The sequence below is a fragment of the Opisthocomus hoazin genome, chromosome W (genome assembly GCF_030867145.1).
Source record: "Opisthocomus hoazin isolate bOpiHoa1 chromosome W, bOpiHoa1.hap1, whole genome shotgun sequence".
NCBI lineage: Eukaryota > Metazoa > Chordata > Aves > Opisthocomiformes > Opisthocomidae > Opisthocomus > Opisthocomus hoazin.
The window spans coordinates 39,479,217-39,501,384 of record NC_134453.1 but is presented as its reverse complement, the minus strand read 5'-3'; the positions used below and the strand labels follow the sequence as shown (position 1 = coordinate 39,501,384).

Here is a 22,168-nt window from a genome sequence, read left to right as displayed (position 1 = left end):
CGTTTAAAGCCCTGCCAATGAGCTCCACAGGCTCTTGAGCAAAGACCCTCTTTTCCGTTGAGAAAGATGAATCCTGTCTGATGCCAGCAATCCTGGTGCTGTTTAGGCCATCCCGTTGTTAATAAAAGCCAAAGTATTTTCAGTTTGGGTCAGCCGGCATGGCTATGTCCCCTCCTGGCTTCTTGTGAAAATTAACCCGATCCTGTCCGAACCCAGGACAGGAATGCTTACTCCTAATAGGTGGGATAATGGTCCCTACAGGTGGGGAGTAGGACATATTCTCTTTCATTTACTCTGCCTCCCAGGACAGTTTCTCCATAGCCAATACAAGGGACGAAGAGAGTATTTTTTTGTATTGCCAGAGTTATCCAGCCACTTCATCCACTGTTGGGGCCTCTTCACCTATCCAGTCCATTATTAATTGTTATTATTTAACTTCTTCATCAGTGATCTGGATAAAGAGTTAGAATGTACCCTCAGCACGTCTGCTGATGACACCAAACTGGGAGGAGTGGTAGATACACCAGAAGGCTGTGCTGCCATTCAGTGTGACCTGGACAGGCTGGAAAGTTGGGCAGAGAGGAACCTGATGAGGTTCAACAAGGGCAAGTGCAGGGTCCTGCACCTTGGGAGGAACAACCCCATGCACCAGTCCAGGCTTGGGGCGGACCTGCTGGAGTGCAGCTCTGCGGAGAGGGACCTGGGAGTGCTGGTGGATGACAAGTTGACCATGAGCCAGCAGTGTGCCCTGGCTGCCAAGAAAGCTAATGGGATCCTGGGGTGCATTAGGAGTGTGGCCAGCAGGACGAGGGAGGTTCTCCTGCCCCTCTACTCTGCCCTAGTGAGGCCCCACCTGGAGTACTGTGTCCAGTTCTGGGCTCCCCAGTTCAAGAAAGATGAGGAGCTACTGGAGAGAGTCCAGAGGAGGGCCATGAAGATGATGAGGGGGCTGGAGCATCTCTCCTATGAGGAGAGGCTGAGGGAGCTGGGCTTGTTCAGCCTGAAGAAGAGAAGGCTGAGAGGGGACCTTATAAATGCTTATAAGTATATTAAGGGTGGGAGGATGGGTTCCTGTGGTGGGGTGCGGAGGGGCGGGAACTCACTCGCAGCTCTGGAGTACACAGCTGCGGGACCGGCTCTCTGGGTTGTGCGGTGTGTGTTGTGTATTCTCCTTATCTGTATTGTTGTTTTTCCTGTTCCCTTTGTTTGCTGTTCTGTTAAATTGCCCTTATCCCGACCCACCAGTTTCTGCCTGTTTCTTTCCATTCTCCTCCGAACCCTGGCGGGGGGAGGGGCGGCTGCATGGCGCTTTTGTTGCCAGCCGCAGCCAAACCATAACATTAAATTTGGTGCCCAAGCGTGGGGCGGGGATAACGGCAGGGCTGAGCAGTGTGTGTTAAAACAGCTTTCTTAGATTTTGTTAAATTTTGTTGTACGTCTTTTCTGTGTTAGTTAAACAGTCGTCGGTAAAAATGTTTCTGACTTTGATCAAATGGCTCTGGTATTTGAATCCTTACTTGCAGTATGTATTCACTGCTGTGCTGTTCATTACCTCGGGGAAAAGGATCAGGATGACGATTTTTCTGTACTGTATGATATCCACTTATGACATGATAACATCACTGTGCATGAAATTAGGCTTGTATTTGCATGCGGCACTGCAGTCATTTCCATTCCTCGGATCCTATGTCTTATAATTTGTTAATAATCGAACCCAATCTGTGGGGAAAAGCGGAAGGATACCAATATGGAAAAGGGTGTTCAGTACTTAAGGGAATTAGCAGTGCGGGAGCTGGTTTACTATGACCCAGACGATGAGCAGGTACCCACAGACCCAGATGAAGTCCGGTGCACACGATCCATGTGGAGGAAGTTTGTATGGAGCGCACCATCCTCATATGCCAACTCACTGGCAGCAGTAGACTGGAAAGGTGAGGAGGCACTAACAGTGGATGAGGTGGCTGTCAGACTCCAGCCATATGAAGAAAGTCTCTCTTCCTCCCTTGTCTCAGCTGTGGAGAAATTGTCCCAGAAGGTCCAGTGACTTGAACAGAATAGGTCCTACTTCCCACCTGTACGGGCCAGCATCTCAGCTATTAGGGGCAAGCGTTCCTCTGCTCAGGAGAGAGGATACAGAGGCTACACACCACGGGGCACCCTGTGGTTTTACCTGCGTGACTACGGAGAGTACATGAGGAAGTGGGATGGAAAACCCACCTCAAGTCTAGAGGCACGAGTGCGTGAGTTGTGAGGTAAAACAATCACCAAAGGGGATTCTTCTAGGAGAAATGCCGCTCCAGTTTCCAGCAGCCAGCTCTCCAGACCAGGTAGGCAGTTTGATCTTGATTCCGATCCTCTGGAGGGGACCTCCAAGTCATTCTTACAGCAGGTGAGCAGCAAATTCTCTGACCAGGATTAGAGGGGCCCTGCCTCCAGCCAGGTGGAAGAAAGGGACAGTTGGGTTTATTGGATGGTGTGCATTCGGTGGCCTGGCACGTCAGATCCACAAGAGTATAAAGCTCTAGTGGACACTGGTGCACAGTGTACTTTAATGCCATCAGATTTCCAAGGGTCAGAGTCCATTTGCATTTTGGGAGTGACCGGGGGGTCCCAAGAGCTGAGTGTATTGGAGGCTGAAGTGAGCCTCACTGGGCAGGAGTGGCAGAAGCACCCCATTGTAACTGGCCCCGAGGCTCCGTGCATCCTTGGTATAGACTATCTTAGGAGAGGGTATTTCAAGGACCCAAAGGGGTATCGGTGGGCTTTTGGCATAGCTGCTGTGGAGACGGAAGAAATTAAACAGCTGTCCATTTTGCCTGGTCTCTCAGAGGATCCTTCCGTTGTGGGGTTGCTGAGGGTTGAAGAACAACAGGTGCAAATCGCAACCACAACGGTGCACCGGCGACAATATCGTACCAACCAAGACTCCCTTATTCCCATTCATCAGCTGATCCGCCAGCTGGAGAGTCAAGGAGTGATCACCAAAACTCACTCACCCTTTAATAGTCCCATATGGCCAGTGAGAAAATCTACTGGAGAGTGGAGACTGACAATAGACTACCGTGGCCTGAATGAAGTCACACCACCGCTGAGTGCTGCCGTGCCGGACATGTTAGAACTTCAATATCAGCTGGAGTCAAAGGCAGCCAAGTAGTATGCTACAATTGACATTGCTAATGCATTCTTCTCCATCCCTTTGGCAGCAGAGTGCAGGCCACAGTTTGCTTTCACCTGGAGGGGCATCCAGTACACCTGGAATCGACTGCCCCAGGGGTGGAAGCACAGTCCCACCATTTGCCATGGACTAATCCAGACTGCACTGGAAAAGGGTGAAGCTCCAGAACATCTGCAGTACATCGATGACATCATTGTATGGGGTGACACAGCGGAGGAAGTTTTTGAGAAAGGGGAGAAAATAGTTCAGATCCTTCTGAAAGCTGGTTTCGCCATTAAGCGAAGTAAAGTCAAGGGACCTGCGCAAGAGATCCAGTTTTTGGGAATAAAATGGCAGGATGGGCGCCGTCAAATCCCAATGGATGTCATCAACAAAATAGCAGCTATGTCTCCACCAACCAGCAAAAAGGAAGCACAGGCCTTCTTAGGTGTTGTGGGTTTTTGGAGGATGCACATCCCAAATTACAGCCAGATTGTAAGCCCTCTGTACCACGTGACCCGGAAGAAGAATGATTTTGAATGGGGCCCTGAGCAACAACAGGCATTTGAACAAAGTAAACGGGAGATAGCTCATGCAGTAGTCCTTGGGCCAGTCCGGTCAGGGCAAGATGTTAAAAACGTGCTCTATACCGCAGCTGGGGAGAATGGCCCAACCTGGAGTCTCTGGCAGAAAGCACCAGGGGAGACTCGAGGTCGACCCCTGGGGTTTTGGAGCTGGGGATACAAAGGATCTGAGGCCCGCTGTACTCCCACTGAAAAAGTGATTCTGGCATCATATGAAGGCGTTCGAGCTGCTTCAGAAGTGGTCGGCACTGAAGCACAGCTCCTCCTAGCACCACGATTGCTGGTCCTGGGCTGGATGTTCAAAGAGAGGGTCCCCTCTACGCATCATGCCACCGATGCTACGTGGAGTAAGTGGGTCGCGCTGATCACCCAGCGCGCCCGAATGGGAAACCCCAGTCGCCCAGGAATTTTGGAGGTAATCATGGACTGGCCAGAAGGCAAAGATTTTGGAGTATCGCCAGAGGAGGAGGTGACACGTGCTGAAGAGGCCCCACTGTATAACCAGCTGCCAGAAGAGAAGAAACAGTATGCCCTATTCACGGATGGGTCCTGTCGCATTGTGGGGAAGCAGCAGAGGTGGAAGGCTGCTGTATGTAGCGCTACATGAGAAGTCGCGGAAACTGCCGAGGGAGAAGGTGAGTCGAGCCAGTTTGCAGAGGTGAGAGCCATCCAGCTGGCTTTAGACATTGCCAGTCGAGAGAAGTGGCCAGTGCTCTATCTCGACACCGACTCCTGGATGGTGGCCAATGCCTTGTGGGGGTGGCTGCAGCAATGGAAGAAGAACAACTGGCAGCGCAGAGGCAAACCTATCTGGGCTGCCCCATTGTGGCAAGATATTGCTGCCCGGCTGGAGCAGTTGGTTGTAAAAGTGCATAACGTGGATGTCCACGTCCCTAAGAGTCGGGCCACTGAGGAACATCAAAACAACCACCAGGTGGATCAGGCTACCAAGATTGAAGTGGCTCAGGTGGATCTGGACTGGCAACATGAGGGTGAACTCTTTATAGCTCGGTGGGCCCATGACACCTCGGGCCACCAAGGAAGAGATGCGACATACAGATGGGCTCATGACCGAGGGGTGGACTTGACCATGGACACCATCGCACAGGTTATCCATGAATGTGAAGCATGCGCTGCAATCAAGCAAGCCAAGCGGGTAAAGCCTCAGTGGTATGGAGGACGATGGCTGAAATATAAATATGGGGAGGCTTGGCAGATTGACTACATCACACTGCCACAAACCCGCCAAGGCAAGCGCTATGTGCTCACAATGGTGGAGGCCACCACCGGATGGCTGGAAACCTACCCTGTGCTGCATGCCACCGCCCAGAATACCATCATGGGCCTTGAAAAACAAGTCCTGTGGCGACATGGCACCCCCGAAAGAATTGAGTCGGACAACGGGACTCACTTTCGCAACAGCGTCGTAGACACCTGGGCCAAAGAACATGGTATTGAGTGGGTGTATCACATCCCCTACCATGCACCAGCCTCTGGAAAGATCGAGTGGTACAATGGGCTGCTAAAAACCACTTTGAGAGCAATGGGGGGTGGGACTTGTAAAAATTGGGATACTCATTTAGTAAAGGCCACCTGGTTGGTTAACACCAGAGGGTCCACCAACCAGGCTGGTCCTGCCCAGTCAAAACCTCAGTGCCCCGTAGAAGGGGATAAAGTCCCCGTAGTGCACATGCGGAACATGTTAGGGAAGATGGTTTGGGTTAGTCCTGCCTCGGGCAAATGTAAACCCGTCCACAGGATTGCTTTTGCTCAAGGACCTGGGTGTACCTGGTGGGTAATGCGGAAGGATGGGGAAGTCCGATGTGTACCTCATGGGGATTTGATTTTGGGTGAGAATAGTCCATAAATAAATTGTATAAAGTTAATTGTTAAATAACCCTGTCACTGTCTGTTATCACTGTTATAATTGTTATATGTTATACCAGTAATATTATGGTAAGAATCGTCCAGATTAAAGAAGGATGGACTTTTTGATGAAAACCTAGCAGAGCACAGCGATGATGGAACTGGACCTGGTTTTCAACAACTGGCACCCAGCAACTTCATCAAGATCAACATCTCCTGCAGACTGTGGGCACGGGCCGCACCAGATACATCAGCCGTGAGCTGCAGATGCAGCAAGTGACCGCCCATCACCACACATCACCTCTCCTGCCACAGAAGACCATTACGACAGATGGAGCCCAAAGTCATGGATTAAATGAACTCAACGGACACTTTAGAGTGATGATCCATAGACTGAGGGAATGATATCTGGAGACAGGAGAAGTGGTGGTGATCAACTGGACAATGGGGGACCTGGGCATGACGTAGATGGTATGGAATAAGGGGTGGATAATGTCCTGGGTTCGGCCAGGACAGGGTTAATTTTCACTGGACTCCAGGAAGGGGCACAGCCAGGCGGGCTGACCCCACCTGGCCAAACAGAGCAGGGTATTCCATACCATGTGCCTCTCACGGTGGATTCCGGTGGGGGGGAGTGGAGGGGCGGCGGGAACTCACTCACGGCTCGGGATTGCACAGCGGCGGGAGCGACTCTCTGGGTTGTGCAGTTTGTGTTGTGTTTTCTCCTTATCTGTATCCTTGTTGTTATTGTTCCCTTAGTTTGCTGTTCTGTTAAACTGCCCTTATCCCGACCCACCAGTTTCTGCCTGTTTCTTTCCATTCTCCTCTGCACCCCGTTGGGGGGAGGGGCGGCCGCATGGCACTTTTATTGCCAGCCGCAGCCAAACCATAAGATCTTCTCAGCAGATGTCAGGGTGGTTGAAGTCCCCCATGAGAACCAGGGCCTGTGATCATGAGGCTACTTTCAGCTGTCTGTAGAAGGCCTCATCAGCTTCTTTTTCCTGGTCAGGTGGCCTGTAGTAAACACCCACAACAGTGTCACCCATATGAGCCTCTCCCTTAATTCTTACCCATAAGCTCTCGACTCATTTTTCATCTGCCCTCAGGCAGAGCTCGATACATTCCAGTTGCTCCCTCACATACAGAGCAACTTCACCACCTCGCCTTGCTGGCCTGTCTTTCCTGAAAAGTACATAGCCATCTATGGCAGCATTCCAGTCATGCGAGCTGTCTCACCATGTCATAGAATCATAGAAAGTTTTGGGTCGGAAGGGACCCCTAGAGGTCATCTAGTCCACCTCCCCTGCAGCGAGCAGGGACACCACTAACTAGATGAGGTTGCTCAGAGCCCTGTCCAACCTGGTCTTGAATGTTTCCAGGGATGGGGCCTCCACTACCTCTCTGGGCAACCCGTTCCAGTGTTTCACCACCCTCATTGTAAAGAATTTCTTCCTTATATCTAGCCTAAATCTACCCTGTTTTAGTTTAAAACCATTACCCCTCGTCCTGTCACTGTTGTCTCTACTAAAAAGATTGTCCCCATCTTTCCTATAGGCTCCCTTTAAGTACTGAAAGGCTGCAATAAGGTCTCCCCGCAGCCTTCTCTTCTCCAGGCTCAACAAGCCCAACTCTCTCAGCCTGTCCTCATAGGAGAGGTGCTCCAGCCCTCGGACCATTTTTGTAGCCCTCCTTTGGACCCACTCCAACAGGTCCTTCTTGTGCTGAGGGCTCTAGAGCTGAACGCACTACTCCAGGTGAGGCCTCACCAGAGCGGAGTAGAGGGGCAGAATCACCTCTCTCGACCTGCTGGTCATGCTTCTCTTGATGCAGCCCAGGACACGGTTGGCGCTCTGGGCTGCCAGCGCACATTGCCGGCTCATGTCCAGCCTTTCGTCTATCAGTACCCCCAAGTCCCTCTCAGCAGGGCTGTCTCTGAAATTGCAATGAGATCATGGCCCTGTGACCGCACACAGATCTCTAGTTCTGCCTGTTTATTCCCCATACTTTGTACACTGGTGTAGAGGCATTTCAGAGAGGTAATCGAGCATGCAGGTTTCCCTGGAGGGGTGCAGGAGGATCTGCCGTAGCCGTATGTACCCTTAAGGTGATTGGCCTTCTGGTTCTCAATTTGGGAGGCAGCTAAGGAACATTTGTCACTGCTCTGGTTTGCCACACTTATTACCCAGCCGGATGAGAGGACTCGCGCGTTGTGACTTTGCACCCTGCCCCCGGAGTCCTTCATTTTCAAGCCCTCCACAGCAGGTTGGCCTGCCTGCTGTCAAAGGTCGCCTTGCCTTTTCTAGACAGGTGGATCTCATCCCTCCCTAACAGGCTATAATCATTGAAGAATGTCCTGTTGTCATAAAAGCCAAAACCCTCATGATGGCACCAGCCACGAAGCCAGGAGTTGATATGTATTATGTGTCTATTTCTGGGTGCCTCCTTCCCTCCAACTGGTAAAATGGATGAAAAGATAACTTGGGCACCAATGCTTTTTGCTTGTCCCCCCAGGGCTTTGAGTCTTCCTTAATTCTGCCCAGGTTCCCGCTTGTGGTGTCATTTGTGCCCACGTGAAAGAGTAACAGTGGATAGTAGTCAGTCCTCTACAAGTTGTGGCACCCTCTAGGCGACATCTTGGACCTTAGCTCCCAGAAGGCAGCATACCTCTTGTGACTCCCTGTCAGCTTGGCAGATAGACGCCTCAGTGCCCCTTAACAGGGACTCACTCACCACAAGCACTTGTCATTTCTTTGTACGGTATCTGCTATGTGCTTCTGGTACAGTTTTCTCTTGTAGACATTGTTCGTGGGTGTCTATAGTTGTTAAAGCTTCATATCTGGTTTTGGCAGTGATGCTGGAGGGTGGAGGCTGGAGCAGAGTCCTGCTTTTGTGGGTCACCAGGGTCCAAGGTGCCTCATTCTCAGTGGTGCCCACCACAGGAGCATGGTTCTGAAACCACTTCTTTATCTCCATCTCAGCTCCTCTAATAGTGCATAGCCTTTTAACTGTTTCCTGCAACTCAGCCACCTGACGTATCAGATCCTCAACCTGCGCACATCTTATGCAGGGACTTAACTTTGCTCCAGGAGAAGAAGGGTCAGGGCACTCACTGGAACCCCATTGTCCACCTCAGTTAACCGCCTAGCCGCAGAACTAACCATTGCCACTGCTGTCTTCCTCAACAACTTCTCTCGCAGCTCACTCAGGGATAGGGATCCGGTGACTGTCTCTGGCTCTGCCTCCTCCTCCTGCTCTCATGATGGCCCTGGTTCATCATCGTCCTTTACTGATTGAACTGATTTGTTTGTGTATTTCTTTTTCTGTATAGGGGCAACTGATACAGGCATGAGTTGGTTTTGAGGTTTAACCACAGTGCCTGTCGCTGGGGTTTGAATCGCCACCGGGGTGACTGGGGCAGCGGCAGCCATGGTGCCTGTTGGGGAAAATTGTGCAGCCTCCGTGACCGGAGTGGCTGCAGAGCCTGTCGCTTTGTTTTCCCCCCTTTCCCCTTGAGAGCACTGAATAGTGTTGAACAGGACTCGGTAGGCATGGGCCAGACCCTAGCACATTGCAGTGATTTGTTTGTCTCAGCAATTCCCAGGGTGGCAGCATACTTCTTCCAACTGTTCTACTAGTTTGTCAGGATTGCGCACTTGTTCAGGGGTGAAGTTCCAAAACACCAGGGGTGCATTTGTCCATGCTATCCCACACACCCCACCACTCATAGCTATCCAGCCTTGGGGCAGATCTCTGTGCGATGTTTTTAACTAGTTGTTTAACCCTAAACAAGACCTGAAACCCATTCAGGAGATATACCAATAGGAGCATGCTGGTTTGAACATCCCAAGGATATTCAAAATTCTCAAAAGCTGTTATGACTAGCCTGAAGGAGAGAGGAGGGGTAAAAGAGGGGGGGAAAGTATCCCCTCTGGTCTTCCCCATAGAGTGGGTTCAATTATTCATAAATTCTGAGAGATGGCGTCCCAGGTATGGAAATGACCAAAATGCTGCATACAAATATAAGCCTAACCTCATGTCCAGTGATGTTATCATATCATAAATCGATATTACATAGTACAGCAAAATCGTAATCCTGATCCTTTTCTCAGAGGTGATAAACATCACAAAGGACCACGCGGTCGCTCTATTGCCCCTCCCCCCGGTGGGGTGGGGAGGAGAATGGGAAGAATAAGGCAAAACTTGTGGGTCAGGTTAAGGGCAGTTTAACAGAACAGCAAAGGAAGAGAACAGTAACAACAATAATACTGATAAGAAGAATATACAAAACAAACAGCAGAATGCACAGAGCAACTCTCACCATCCTATGCCCTCCGTGCTCCCAAGCTGAGATTAACTTTCCCCTGGCCAGCTCCCCCACTCAGAACCAAACATGATGTCACATGGTATTGAATACCCCATTTTGTTTGGCCAGTTTGGGTCAGCTGGCCCAGCTGTGTCCTCTCCTGGCTTCTTGTGAAAATTAACCCTATCGGTCCTGGCTGTGTCCCCTAGTGGCTTCATGTGAAAATTAACCTATCTCAGCTGAACCCAGGATAATGCTTCATCAGTGCTGTAATTGCACTGTACTCTATTAAAACTGTGAAGGGTTTTAATACATATTCATTATTGGTTATAGCTACATCCCTCCCCCTCGATTTTCAATAAAGTGTTAGCACGTATTGCATTAATATTGCAGTATGTGTTGAGACTTTTACATTACAAAGAGGAAAATAACACACCTTTCAAAGCTGAGGAAGGGGAGAGTTTTGTGAATAGTAATGAGAGAGATGATGCTTTGTTAGGCATCCTGTGGTCCATTGCAAGATGGGACTGGTGTGGGCTTTAGTACAAATTTTGCCTTGTGAGCTTATGAAGAAGTTCTTATTTTCAGAGGTGGGGAATTGTTATGGTTTAACCTGGATAAATGCCAGGTGCCCACCAAAGCCGCTCTATCACTCCTCCTCCTCAACTGGACAGGGGAGAGGAAATATGATGAAAGGCTTGTGGGTTGAGATAAGGGCAGGGAGAGATCACTCACCAATTACCGCCATGGACAAAACAGATTGAACTTGGAGAGAAACAAAAAAGTTTAATTTATCACCAATCTTGAAAAACCTTCCCCCCACCCCTCTCTTCTTCCCAGGCTTAACTTCACTCCCAATTTTTTACCTCCTCCCCCCGAGCGGCGCAGGGGGACTGGGGAATGGGGGATGCGGTCAGTTCATCACATGTTGTTTCTGCTGCTCCTTCCTCCTCAGGGGGAAGACTCCTCACACTCTTCCCCTGCTCCAGCATGAGGTCCCTCTCACAGGAGACAGTTCTCCACAAACTCCTCCAATGTGAGTCCTTCCTACGGGCTGCAGTTCTTCACATACTGTCCGTCCCACTGTGGGTCCCTCCTTCAGGAACAGGCTGCTCCAGTGTGGGTCCCCCACGGGGTCACAAGTCCTGCAAGCAAACCTGCTCCAGCATGGGCTCCTCTCTCCACGGGTCCACAGGTCCTGGCAGGAGCCTGCTCCAGCACGGGCTCCCCACGGGGTCACAGCCTCCTTCAGGCATACATCTGCTCCAGCGTGGGGTCTTCCATGGGCTGCAGGTGGATATCTGCTCCACTGTGGACCTCCATGGACTGCAGGGGGACAGTCTGCCTCACCATGGACTTCATCACGGGCTGCAGGGGAATCTGTACCCTGGTGCCTGGAGCACCTCCTCCCCCTCCTTCTTCACTGACCTTGGTGGCTGCAGAGTTGTTTCTCTCACATAGTCTCACTCCTCTCTCAGGCTGCTGTTCAGCAGCAGTTTTTCCCCCTTCTTAAATATCTTATCACAGAGGCCCTACCACTGTCGCTGATTGGCTTGGCCTTGGCCAGTGGTGGGTCCATCTTAGAGCCAGCTGGCATTGGCTCTGTCAGACATGGGGGAAGCGTCTAGCAGCTTCTCACAGAAGCCACCCCTAATAGCCCCCCCCAGCTACCAAAACCTTGCCGTGCAAACCCACAACTCTTCCTCAGTAGCTCAGAACCCTTTATAGCTCTGCAGCTGTCAGATCAAGTGGCCTAGAATGGACAGTGCTTGAAAGCCAAATATAAGAAACCCCAGTTACCTACTTCTGCTCTATCCTATTTAATAATTGTGTCCTGGCAGTGCTAGGGTGGATATATTTTGAATATCATTCTGCGAGGGGAGTGGGAAATGGCTGATCTGTGAATGAGATGTTAAACTTGAAATTGTGAAAGAACTGTTCTAGTGGTTATTCAGATTATCTTATTAGAAGTACAGAAATAGTCTTTATTTTGCCTTTAAGTCATTAATTCCTCTGGTTGTTACGCGTGTAACCTTTGAGGACAGTTCTTTCCTGTAGTAAGTGGGTTTTAATCATAGGTTAAAATATACTATTGTAGGTGCAAGACATTAAGGCTTCCTTTATACTGTTAAATGTAAACTGTTTATACTGCTAATGTACTATTAGGATAGTGAAACATGAATTTTCAATTACGTTGCTGATTGTGAAGTTTCTGAAACTTTACTCCTTCTTGGGCCTGGGATGATGTAAATAAAGCATGAAGAACCGTCATCAGATCCAGATTTGTGGATCTAATCTCATGATTTCCCCAGGGTGGATTCACCAGTCTAGATTAAGTCCTGGTAGACCTCTGGCTTCTGCTTCTAATCTGTATACATTCAGGTTTTTTGAAGGTATAGTATCTTTGCTGAGCATGTTGAGTAGTTTGGAGGATAAGATTGGAGCTGTACCTCTCTTGCTCTCTGGGAACTTCCTTCTAAGCTCAAAAAGCAACAGGGAAAATGCATAGCTAGGTGAAAGTTGGTCATGGAATGGTAAATGCCGAAGAAGCTGGCAGAGTCAAGGCTGGTTGGCATCAGCCACTGATAAAGCAGTTAGGTAGGATAGAGTCATTTGTGGGGGTAAAAGACAAGAACTGTATGGTGACAGAGCTGAAGGGTAGTCAGTGACTGATGACTGATGTAATGAATTATTAGTAATAATTTTTTTATACAGGGACTTCATCTTCTAACAGTTTTTGTGATGAGAACTGTTTTATCAACTTGGATTGAAACTACTCCAGTCATTAAGAGATCATTCTTATCCCTTGAACTTAAACTAAGGTCAAAAATTTCTACAGTCGCCTACGGAAGCTTATTCTTTCTTCAGCTGTACTTAAGGAGCTACATAAATGATAAGTTGTCTTCCATGTTTTCTGTTTCTGACTTCATCCACTCAAAATAATTAATCCTCTTCTTTTAAAATCCATTTTTTTTGTTCATAGTGTGTTGTTTCTCCTTAGTCTTTTTTTCCTAAGACTAGCCAGGTATACTTCTGTCAGTTTACTCGGATATTTAATTGGTGCTGTCCTATGATTCCCATGTAAATTACAAAAGAAATAGAAAAAATAATGCTGTCACTTCTAAATGCAGCATTCCATATTCTTTTGATGTACAACATACTCCTGGTAACATGTTCCAAGTCTTGGAGGATATTTAGTTGTCTTGGTGCTTGCCCTTGCCATCCAGTGTTAAAATGTACTATATCCCATTTTCTTATTAGTTACCTTTGTTCCCCCGTTCTTTTCCTCATAAAAGTATCTTATGCATTTTTCCCTGTTCTTGCTTCCTGAATTTTTTTTGGTCTACTTAGGTTATGCAATTTATATTTGAAATTCTTGTTTTCAATTGCTGATGTGTTGTAAACCCATTATAATCCCTATCCAAATCAGTGCTTATAAACCCTGTTTCTTGACCTCTGCAATAAGATGTTTCTTTTACTTCCTTGCTAGTCCTTGGAAGTAAGCCATACTAAACTAAATGAAACATTCTGTGCAGAGCACTGTTTCTTAACATCACTGATGTCACTTATGTAGTTCCATTTAGGAAAAAAAAAGGCAAGCACATGTTTTCATTGTTATATTTTTAGCCTCTTCTTTTTCTCTTTCATGTTAAATTATTTGTGTTTGTATGCTTTGGCCTTTTTGGTAGAAGAATGTGTGTACCTCAAAAGTGAAAAATTTTTAACAACCTGAAGGACAGTTTGGAGGGAAGATACATATTTTTGGATTATGTATGCTATCAAAGCATCTTACGCATGGTGGAACAATGCTGGACCCATTCCCGGTGAACAGTAATACATAGAATCATTACAGATGTATCTAATTCTTCAGTCTTTAATTTGCTAGTCTGTTTTGTATTAATTAAACCTGGTAGCTGATGACTAATTTTGGTCTCCTAGACAACAGAGGTCTCTCTTCCCTTTAACTTGATTTTTTTAAAAGCTGTAAAAATTGCATAGAATGGATTATTCTGCTCCATTTTAAACATTCTCACTTGTAATTAGTTGAGTTTGTACACCGTCTGTGTTAACTGGGTATTCAGTTAATTTTATATATGAGTGATGTGAACATCTGCTCCAGCGTGGGGTCCCTCCACAGGAGACAGTTCTCCACAAACTTCTCCAATGTGAGTCCTTCCCACAGGCTACAGTTCTTCACGAACTGCTCCAGCGTGGGCCCTTTCCATGGGGTGCAGTCCTTTGGGAATGGACCGCTTCAGTGTAGATCCCCTGCGGGGTCAGAAGTCCTGCCAGCAAACCTGCTGCAACGTGGGCTTCTCTCTCCACAGGATCACAGCCTCCTTCAGGTGCATCCACCTGCTCTGGTGTGGGTACCTCCACAGGCTGTATGTGAATATCTGCTCCACCGTGGACCTCCATGGGCTGCAGGGGAACAATCTGCTTCACCATGGTCTTCACCAGGGGCTGCAGGGGAATCTCTGCTCCAATGCCTGGAGCACCTCCTCCCCCTCCTCCTTCACTGACTTTGGTGTCTGCAGAGTTGTTTCTCTCACATATTCTTACTGTTGCACAGCATATTCCCCCCCCATCCTTCTTAAATATGTTATCACAGAGGTGTCACCACTGTTGCTGATTGGCTTGGCCTTGGCCAGTGGTGGGTCTGTCTTAGAGCCAGCTGGCACTGGCTCCGTCAGACAGGGGGGAAGCTTCTGGCATCAGAGAAGCCACCGCTGTAGCCCCCCTGGCTACCAAAACCATGTCACACAAGCCCAGTACACTAGCACAGGAGATGTTTTCAATAGTTCTGTAGGTGCTCTTGCCAATGTGAGATATAGATGTGTTGTGTTCTTCTGGTTTTTGTTTTGTTTGTTTTGGCTTTTTTTCTGACTGACTTTTCCTTTATTGATGTAAATACTGGGGTGCTTCTTGTACCCGAGTCCTAGTGATTCAAAGTGTGTGATTCTAATTTTTATTTTTGAGATTGGTGTTGTGGGGGAGAGATTACAAGAAGCAGATAAAATGAAAGATTAGATAGAAAACAGTTAATTAGGTTGTGCTAATTTCTTAAAACTCCAGTCTCCTGAACTAATTCAGATCTTTAAAATGTCATCCGAAATGACTATGTGTGATTTCAATGCACCAATAGCTACAGTATCTGGGTATGAAAAATGACCTATTCTTAAATTCTGTTCCCTCACTGGTATGACTAATAGTTAAATAAAAAGTCCAGAAACTCAAGGTGCTGTACTGGCAGGAGCTTGGGTGAGATAAGGCTAGAGAAGGAAGTGCAAACTGGAAAAAGGGAACAAGGAGTTGAGCGAGCAAGATGAGAATTACTGGGATCAGCTCTCTAAGGAGCAGGGACTGGGACTGGCAGGATGGCTGAAGACAGTCAGGTTGTGGCAAGGAGTTAGTGCAAGGGCAGCAGGTTGAAGTCTCTGGATATTTGGTAGTTCCAGCCATGCTGCTACTTTGTGGTGGTGTCTGTATATTATCACCTATTGGAAATAGTCTTTGTGGATTTTTTCTGTTTCTTGATATTAACAAACAAAAATAACTAAAAAATAATGCATTTTAACTTTATTATCTAGGTGGAATATCCAATATGGAAAAATAAGTTATGCCAGCCTAGATTTACTTTTTCCTATAGAATATTATAGTTTTCACTTTAACCACTAGGATACACACGTCATGCAACATACATATTTGATAGCATTCATTTAAATGTCACTTTTTCTTTGAGTATGTGGTCCTGCACAACATTTGTTGTTCATTTTCATTACACCCTGATTAACTTCTGAGTTCAATGTTTTATTATTCTTCAGCAATAAGTACGAGTGCTTTGTGGTTATTCTCACTGCATCTAGATGAGTTGATGCTTTCTCCATTTTTGAAGTGAGATGCAATGAGTGTAAGGTAAACGATTCACAGTAATTCTGTGTGTTCCTTGGGATGTCACGTCTAATCTTTTCAGAAATATTGTAAGTACCATTTTTAAAAATGAAGTGCAGCTCCTGTTGGCATCAGTTGTTCACTGCACTGTATGTGTTCAGAACAATTCAAAGTCCAGCAGCCTACACCTGGACATCCAGACTATGAAGATCTTGTTTCTTTCCATGCTGAGGCTAGTTCTAGCATTGCAGAAGATCTCAGTGAATAAGTATAGGAGAGATGCAGATATCCAGGCTAGTATTTGCCATCTTCAACTATGAAGTTACTCTTCTTTTCCTATGATCTCTGGTTTACTTCTCCTTGAGTCTTCCAGCTCATGGAAGAGATCAGGCCATGAACTTCTACTGAAGTCCAGACTGTATAATTGAGGTTTCCTGAGACCAGAATTTGAATGGTACTTGGCATGGTGGGGTTCAATTTGTGTATTTCAATACAACTATAATATTTTTTTACTAGGTAATGAAACTTTTCTTATATAGAGCTGATGTTGAATGTCCTCCAAGTCATTCAGTTTGTTTTTGTGATTTTTTTTTTGTTTGGTTTTGGTTTGTGGGGTTTTTTTTTTTCAGAACTGCTGCTACTTTTGCAAACAATGACAATATTTGGCAGTATAGCAATTGTTAATTCAAAAGGAGAATAGACTTCTGATGGAGGGCTTCTTGCTGTACTCACTGTGTATATTTAAGCATACAACTTATTTCTAAAAGTAAGACTTTTGATGTAGTAAGCTTGTTTGGCTCAGCATGTTTCCTGTCATTCTTATTAGTCAGTGTTAATGTCACAATAGCTTTCTGAAGAGAGCCAAGAAACGTTTTTTTTTTTTCCTGGTCTTCTCTAAAACACTCAGAAAAAAGGCTGTCTTTCATTAGATATTTATCATTGTTTGCATATCTTATTTCTAAATATAGAATGATCTATTGAATTTGACCACTCTTTCCTGCTTTTTGGAAATCTGCTGCTGTTCAGTGGCTGCCTCATGAGTCTGATACGCAATTATTTGAATAACTAGAATTTGTTGTCTTTCACTGGCACAGTTGGGCTGAGTTATTTGGTTAGTAGTGAACTCTTCAGACATAGAACTTTAGTGTTGAAATGTGCTTTTTAAGTAACTTAAAGTACTAAGTGCTATTTGAGTTTTAATAATATAGGCATACTGTTTCACTGTATGGCTGCTGGTTAGCTATCACTAGTTTGATATGTGTCTACACTTGAACATTTTTATATGTGGAAGAGGCAATGATATGAGAGCATTTGTGGAAGGGGTACCATACTGAAAGCATGAACAAAGAACAGAGTATTTTATGTTCTGCTAATTCACACTAACGTGTAAAGGCTAGAATAAGTGTACTGGGTCTAATTAGGATGGATTAAATCTTTTTCATAGCAGCCCTTATGGTGCTATGTTTTAGATTTGTGACCAAAGCAGTTCTGGTAAGGCACCAATGTTTCAGCTGTTACCGAACAGTGCTTGTACAGCATCAAGGCCTTCTCTGTTTTGTACTCTGCTTCCCCCTCAGGAGTAGACTGGGGGTGGGCAACACGTTGGGAAGGGACACAGCCAGTAGAGTTGACCCCAACTGACCAAAGAGATATTCCATGCCATATAGTGTCATGTTCGGCAATAACATTGGTGGTGGTGTTCCAAAGTAATCATTGCTCAGAGGCTGACTGGGCATCTGTCTGCTGGTGGGAGGTGGTGAGTGATTGCCTTTGTATCACTTGTGTGGGTTGTTTTTTTTTTTTCTTTTATTTCTGCTCCCCAATTGTCTTTTTCTCAACACCCACAAGTTTTACTTGCTTTTGCCCTTCCAATTCTCTCCCCCATCCCACTGGGGAGGGGAGTGAGTGAGCAAATGGGTGGGGGCTTAGCTGCTGGCTGGAGTGGACCCACTACAGTAAGTTAAAAGTTTCCAGCTGTATACAATTTTCTACCATCCTGTATAGTGAATTATGAAATTGTTTTGTTTGTATTAATGTTTAAGAAGTTAATCTTTGTTTGATCTTGTACTAACAAGTCTAGTAAAATAATGCCTAATTCAGATATCAAATTTAATTCTTCCCTTAGTTTTATGATCTTTTTATTCAGTGTTTCGAATGATTTGTAGCTGAATTTTACAACAAATATTCTCTCCCCATACACACTTTCCCTTATTTTTGTTGTTCATCTGCACAATATTTTGTCCCAGTCATTTACGTCCATCAGTTTATGCAAGACCTGATTAGATTTTATTTGGAACAGTGCATTCAAGTCTAGGATGATAACTAAAAATATGGCAAACGTCTAGGGGAGACTGTTGTTAAAGAAATATTCTTGACCCTAGGTTTCCTGTAGCGTAGTCTCAGACGTCTGTGCTTATAAAGTAATTTAATTGAAAAAAATAAATTGAAAGGTACAGTAAAGAAATGGTCTGGACTGGGTGCCTCTTAAAGTGAGGGACCCAGAACAAAGAAATCCCTGGGCATTTATACCCTTACAATCTATGCCTGCGCTGTTCACGCGCCTCTTGGTCCAATGGTAATTCTTGGTCTGGGGTCCTTTTGTTCCTTATTGGATTCTTCCTCTGACTCCAGACAGGCTGTTATGTTATCAAGTTCTTATCTGAAAGAGTTACAGCTTCCTCTGACAGTGGTAGGTAGCCTCCTTGTCTCCCAGTTCACACTGGTGCCAGGGCCTGCCTTCCTGTATCCAAGCAACCAGGCCAGGATAAGCTTACAACAAGAGACCTGGAATTCCAGTGAGCTCACACTTCCCTGCTAATTCATGCTAAGCAGTTATTCAAACATAAAAATACAGCTAAAAGAATAGAATATGTTTAAAGAAGTTAGTTGATTAAACTTATTCTGCAACACTGTCACCAGGATGCCTTTATTGAAATCATTAATTATGGTATAAGTCAAATGCAGGAAAGCTGATTTTTAAATTGCATGTAACATATCCATTTAGAGAAAAGTTGTTTCTTGTTCAGTCACCATTAAAATACTGCTTTGCAGATAAATGTATGCTTTAGCCAAAAGTGGTAGCATTTTATGCAAACAGAAGGGTAGTTTTTATATATGTGTATGCACATGAATTTGATTAAACTATGCATCATATAATTTTTGAATTTTTGAAGCAATGCTTTTCTTGTCATAAACTTTTCTCTAGTCAAAGTTTTAATTGCCTCATTTTAATACATTTGTGACTATAGCTAATGAAAGAACACTTGTTCTCATTTGCTGTATCCTTCAGGATTTTAGAGTTGATAGACATTCTTCCCTATATTTTTCTCTAGCTATAAACAAGTTGACTGCAGCCATTAAGAAAATATTATTCCTGCACCTGTAGATTAAGCTACTGCTGTCAAGACTAAGATAATGCTGTAATAAATGTTGATTCTAAGAATCTAGATTTTATTTTTCAGTAGCTTAATAGTTTTTGTATTTAAGTGTAGATTGTCACTTTTTTTTTTTTTTAAATTGCACAAATATTTCATATTGAGGTTTTAAATTTAGCGATTTTAAGAGGAAATATAAATGTAAATGTATATAAATGTAAATACTTATATTCGTCCCAGTCTTTATCAACTCTAGTTTGTTTTCTGATGTTGAACTAGACTGTTGAAATTAAGAAAATATGTGTATATATACATAACAGTTTTAAATAAGTAAATAGTATATTTATGTCTATTTTGTATGTTTGATATACATATGAAATATTGTGCACTTGTTTTCTGTATTTATGTAAATATAAATGTAGCTAACCATATCAGATTAGTGGATTTCTTAATTTTCAAGAAAACCCTCCTTTCATCCATTCTTATGCTCTGAAGATGCAAAAACCTTAAATTAAGCCACAGAAACAACGTAGTGGAACTAGGCATCACATGAAATATGTACAATTTTTCTTCATTTTAAGTTAGTGTGGTATATGATAGTGGGCACTTCTGCTGTTCTGCAGAATCAAGCCTGCCTGTCTCTAGCACAGAGAAATGTTTCATTCCTGAAGTTACTTTCTCAAGTTAAACCTTAAGTGGTCTTTTTGCTATAGAGTTCATTGTTGGAAAAAATTGCACCTTTTTCTTAATTTTACCAGTTCAGGTAGAAGCTGAACCAGAGGTGCTTTTGGCATTATGGGACACTGTTTCCTCGGCTTCATTTTTCTGGAATGCTTTTTCTGTTCCTGAAGGTGTTGGAGGTACTTCTGGGTAGGGAAAACCAAGAATTTACAGAAAAATCTTTTATTCTGTCATGCTCTTTGGGTGTATAGTTGTGGAGTCCAGTGGTCAACATAGCAGGATACGGTTTTCTTCCCTTCTCTACTGAGAGCTTTTTTTTCCCTTATAAATCAAATGTATGACAGACGGAGTTTCTTTTAGACTGTATTAATCTAGTTATCTAAGAAACTCAGGATGGAATGATATAATTTTGGGGACAGAGAAAGAGGTGGATATTTGCAGGCTTTTTTAGTGAAAAGCAAACTTTTTTAGAGTTTTATATGATATAATGATATGTGTTGACTTGTTGCTTGTATACATATGCATACATTTACAGAACTGTTTTATCTTCTAGGATCCTTCTGTTACACAAGTGACAAGAAATGTTCCTCCAGGGCTAGATGAATACAATCCTTTCTCTGATTCAAGAACAGTAAGCACATTTATTTATTAATAAGGATGTTAATATTTTTAGGTAAGATTTGTGGGGTATTGTTTTCAGAGTTTGGGACTGATGTAAAATGTGGCATATGACGGCACGGACTCAGCTTGTGGTGCAAGTGAGACAAAGTTTATTTTGCAAGCAGTGCTTTATACATCTTTACCCAGACGTTAGTTCCTGGGAACTTTCTATCCCGATAAGGCAGCTATTTGCATGAGGTTCTCTATTCTACTTCTGTCCAATCCGTAGCCATATTACATGCCAGGTCAGCCAATAAGGTTGCTGATCATGCGCTGTCCATGCGCTGGCTGACAGTACACAACCGCTGTTTTTTAACTCCTTATCATGTACTCAACTCCTTCAGCACATCCACAAGTCCTGTTTACTTCAGCATTTTTCTCTTCTGTTTATTACAACAATCTGCTTTTGTTCCGTTCCTCTACAGTAAAACATATAAACTGGGGGATGAGAGGCTGGAGAGCTGCCCTATGGAAAGAAATCTGGGGGTTTGGGTTGATGGCACCTTGAATATGAGTCAACAGTGTGCCCTGGCAGCCAAAAGGACCAACCAGGTCCTGGGGTGCATCAAGCACAGCATAGCTACCTGGTTGAAGGAGGTGATTGTCCCCTCTACACTGCACTGGTGCAGCCCCACCTTGAGTACTGTGTGCAGTTTTGGGCGCCTCACTATAAGAAGGACATCAAACTATTAGAGTGCATACAGAGGAGGGCGATCAAGATGATGAAAGGTCTCAAGGGCAAGACTTATGAGGAGCGGCTGAGGTCACTTGGCTTGTTCAGCTTGGAGAAGAGAAGGCTGAGGGGTGATCTCATTGCAGTCTACAACTTCTTCAAGGGGGGCAGTGGAGGGGGAGGTGCTGATCTCCTCTCTCTGGTGACCAGCGACAGGACACATGGAAATGGAATGAAGCTGCATCAGGGGAAGTTCAGATTGGACATTAGGAAAAGGTTCTTCATTGAGAGTGTGGTCAGTTGCTGGAACAGGCTCTCCAGGGAAGTGGTCACAGCACCAAGCCTGTCAAGAGTTCAAGGAATGTCTGGATGACACTCTTAGTCATATGGTTAAGTTTTAGGTAGTCCTGCGAGGAGCAGGGAGTTGGACTCGATGATCCTTATGAGTCCCTTCCAACTGTTCAGTGGGTAGGTTGACTTAAGTGAGCTTTGACACCTTAAGTAAAGGTGACTCCCTGAAAGGGGACCAAAACAGAATTGAGTTTTTCTTTTGTTCAGTAAGACTTCTGGTAGTCTGTCTTTATGCTTTTCTAAATTTTACTTGCTTTGAAGTGTGTGAATGTGACACGCTTCCTCAGTGTCTTGCTTTTGATTTCCATTGCACTTATGAAAGTGCTGTTCAGAATAAGAATAACGTTGCATTTAAGTAACAGTCCACAGGCTATGAACAGTTGTGCTGTACTAAAAAGAATAATTTATGTCTGAGAAACACAGTTGGTTTTTGCCTCTAATTTGTAAAGTTTTAATTTATCTTGTGCTTATTTTTACCTAGGGAGGAAATACAAGGAATGAGGTAGTAAACTTGTCCTGGAACAGCATTTCTCAGAGGTTACTTTTGATAGTGAGGATCATGTGCAAGATCTGCAAAATGTATGGATGATTACTGTCTGTCACTATAATTTATAAACATTCAAATACTAT

General features: G+C 44.9%; 1 protein-coding gene across 3 annotated transcripts in view; it reads left to right on the top strand.

The window, feature by feature from the left end:
* The window catches only part of LOC142365547 (secretory carrier-associated membrane protein 1-like), a 98,039-nt gene that overhangs the window by 18,574 nt on the left and 57,297 nt on the right, over positions 1-22,168 (top strand). For all 3 annotated transcript variants that reach the window (XM_075446399.1, XM_075446400.1, XM_075446398.1), the window contains exon 2: positions 20,408-20,485. In XM_075446399.1, coding sequence (XP_075302514.1) covers positions 20,408-20,485 — 78 coding nt within the window. The remainder of the gene's footprint in view (positions 1-20,407; positions 20,486-22,168) is intronic.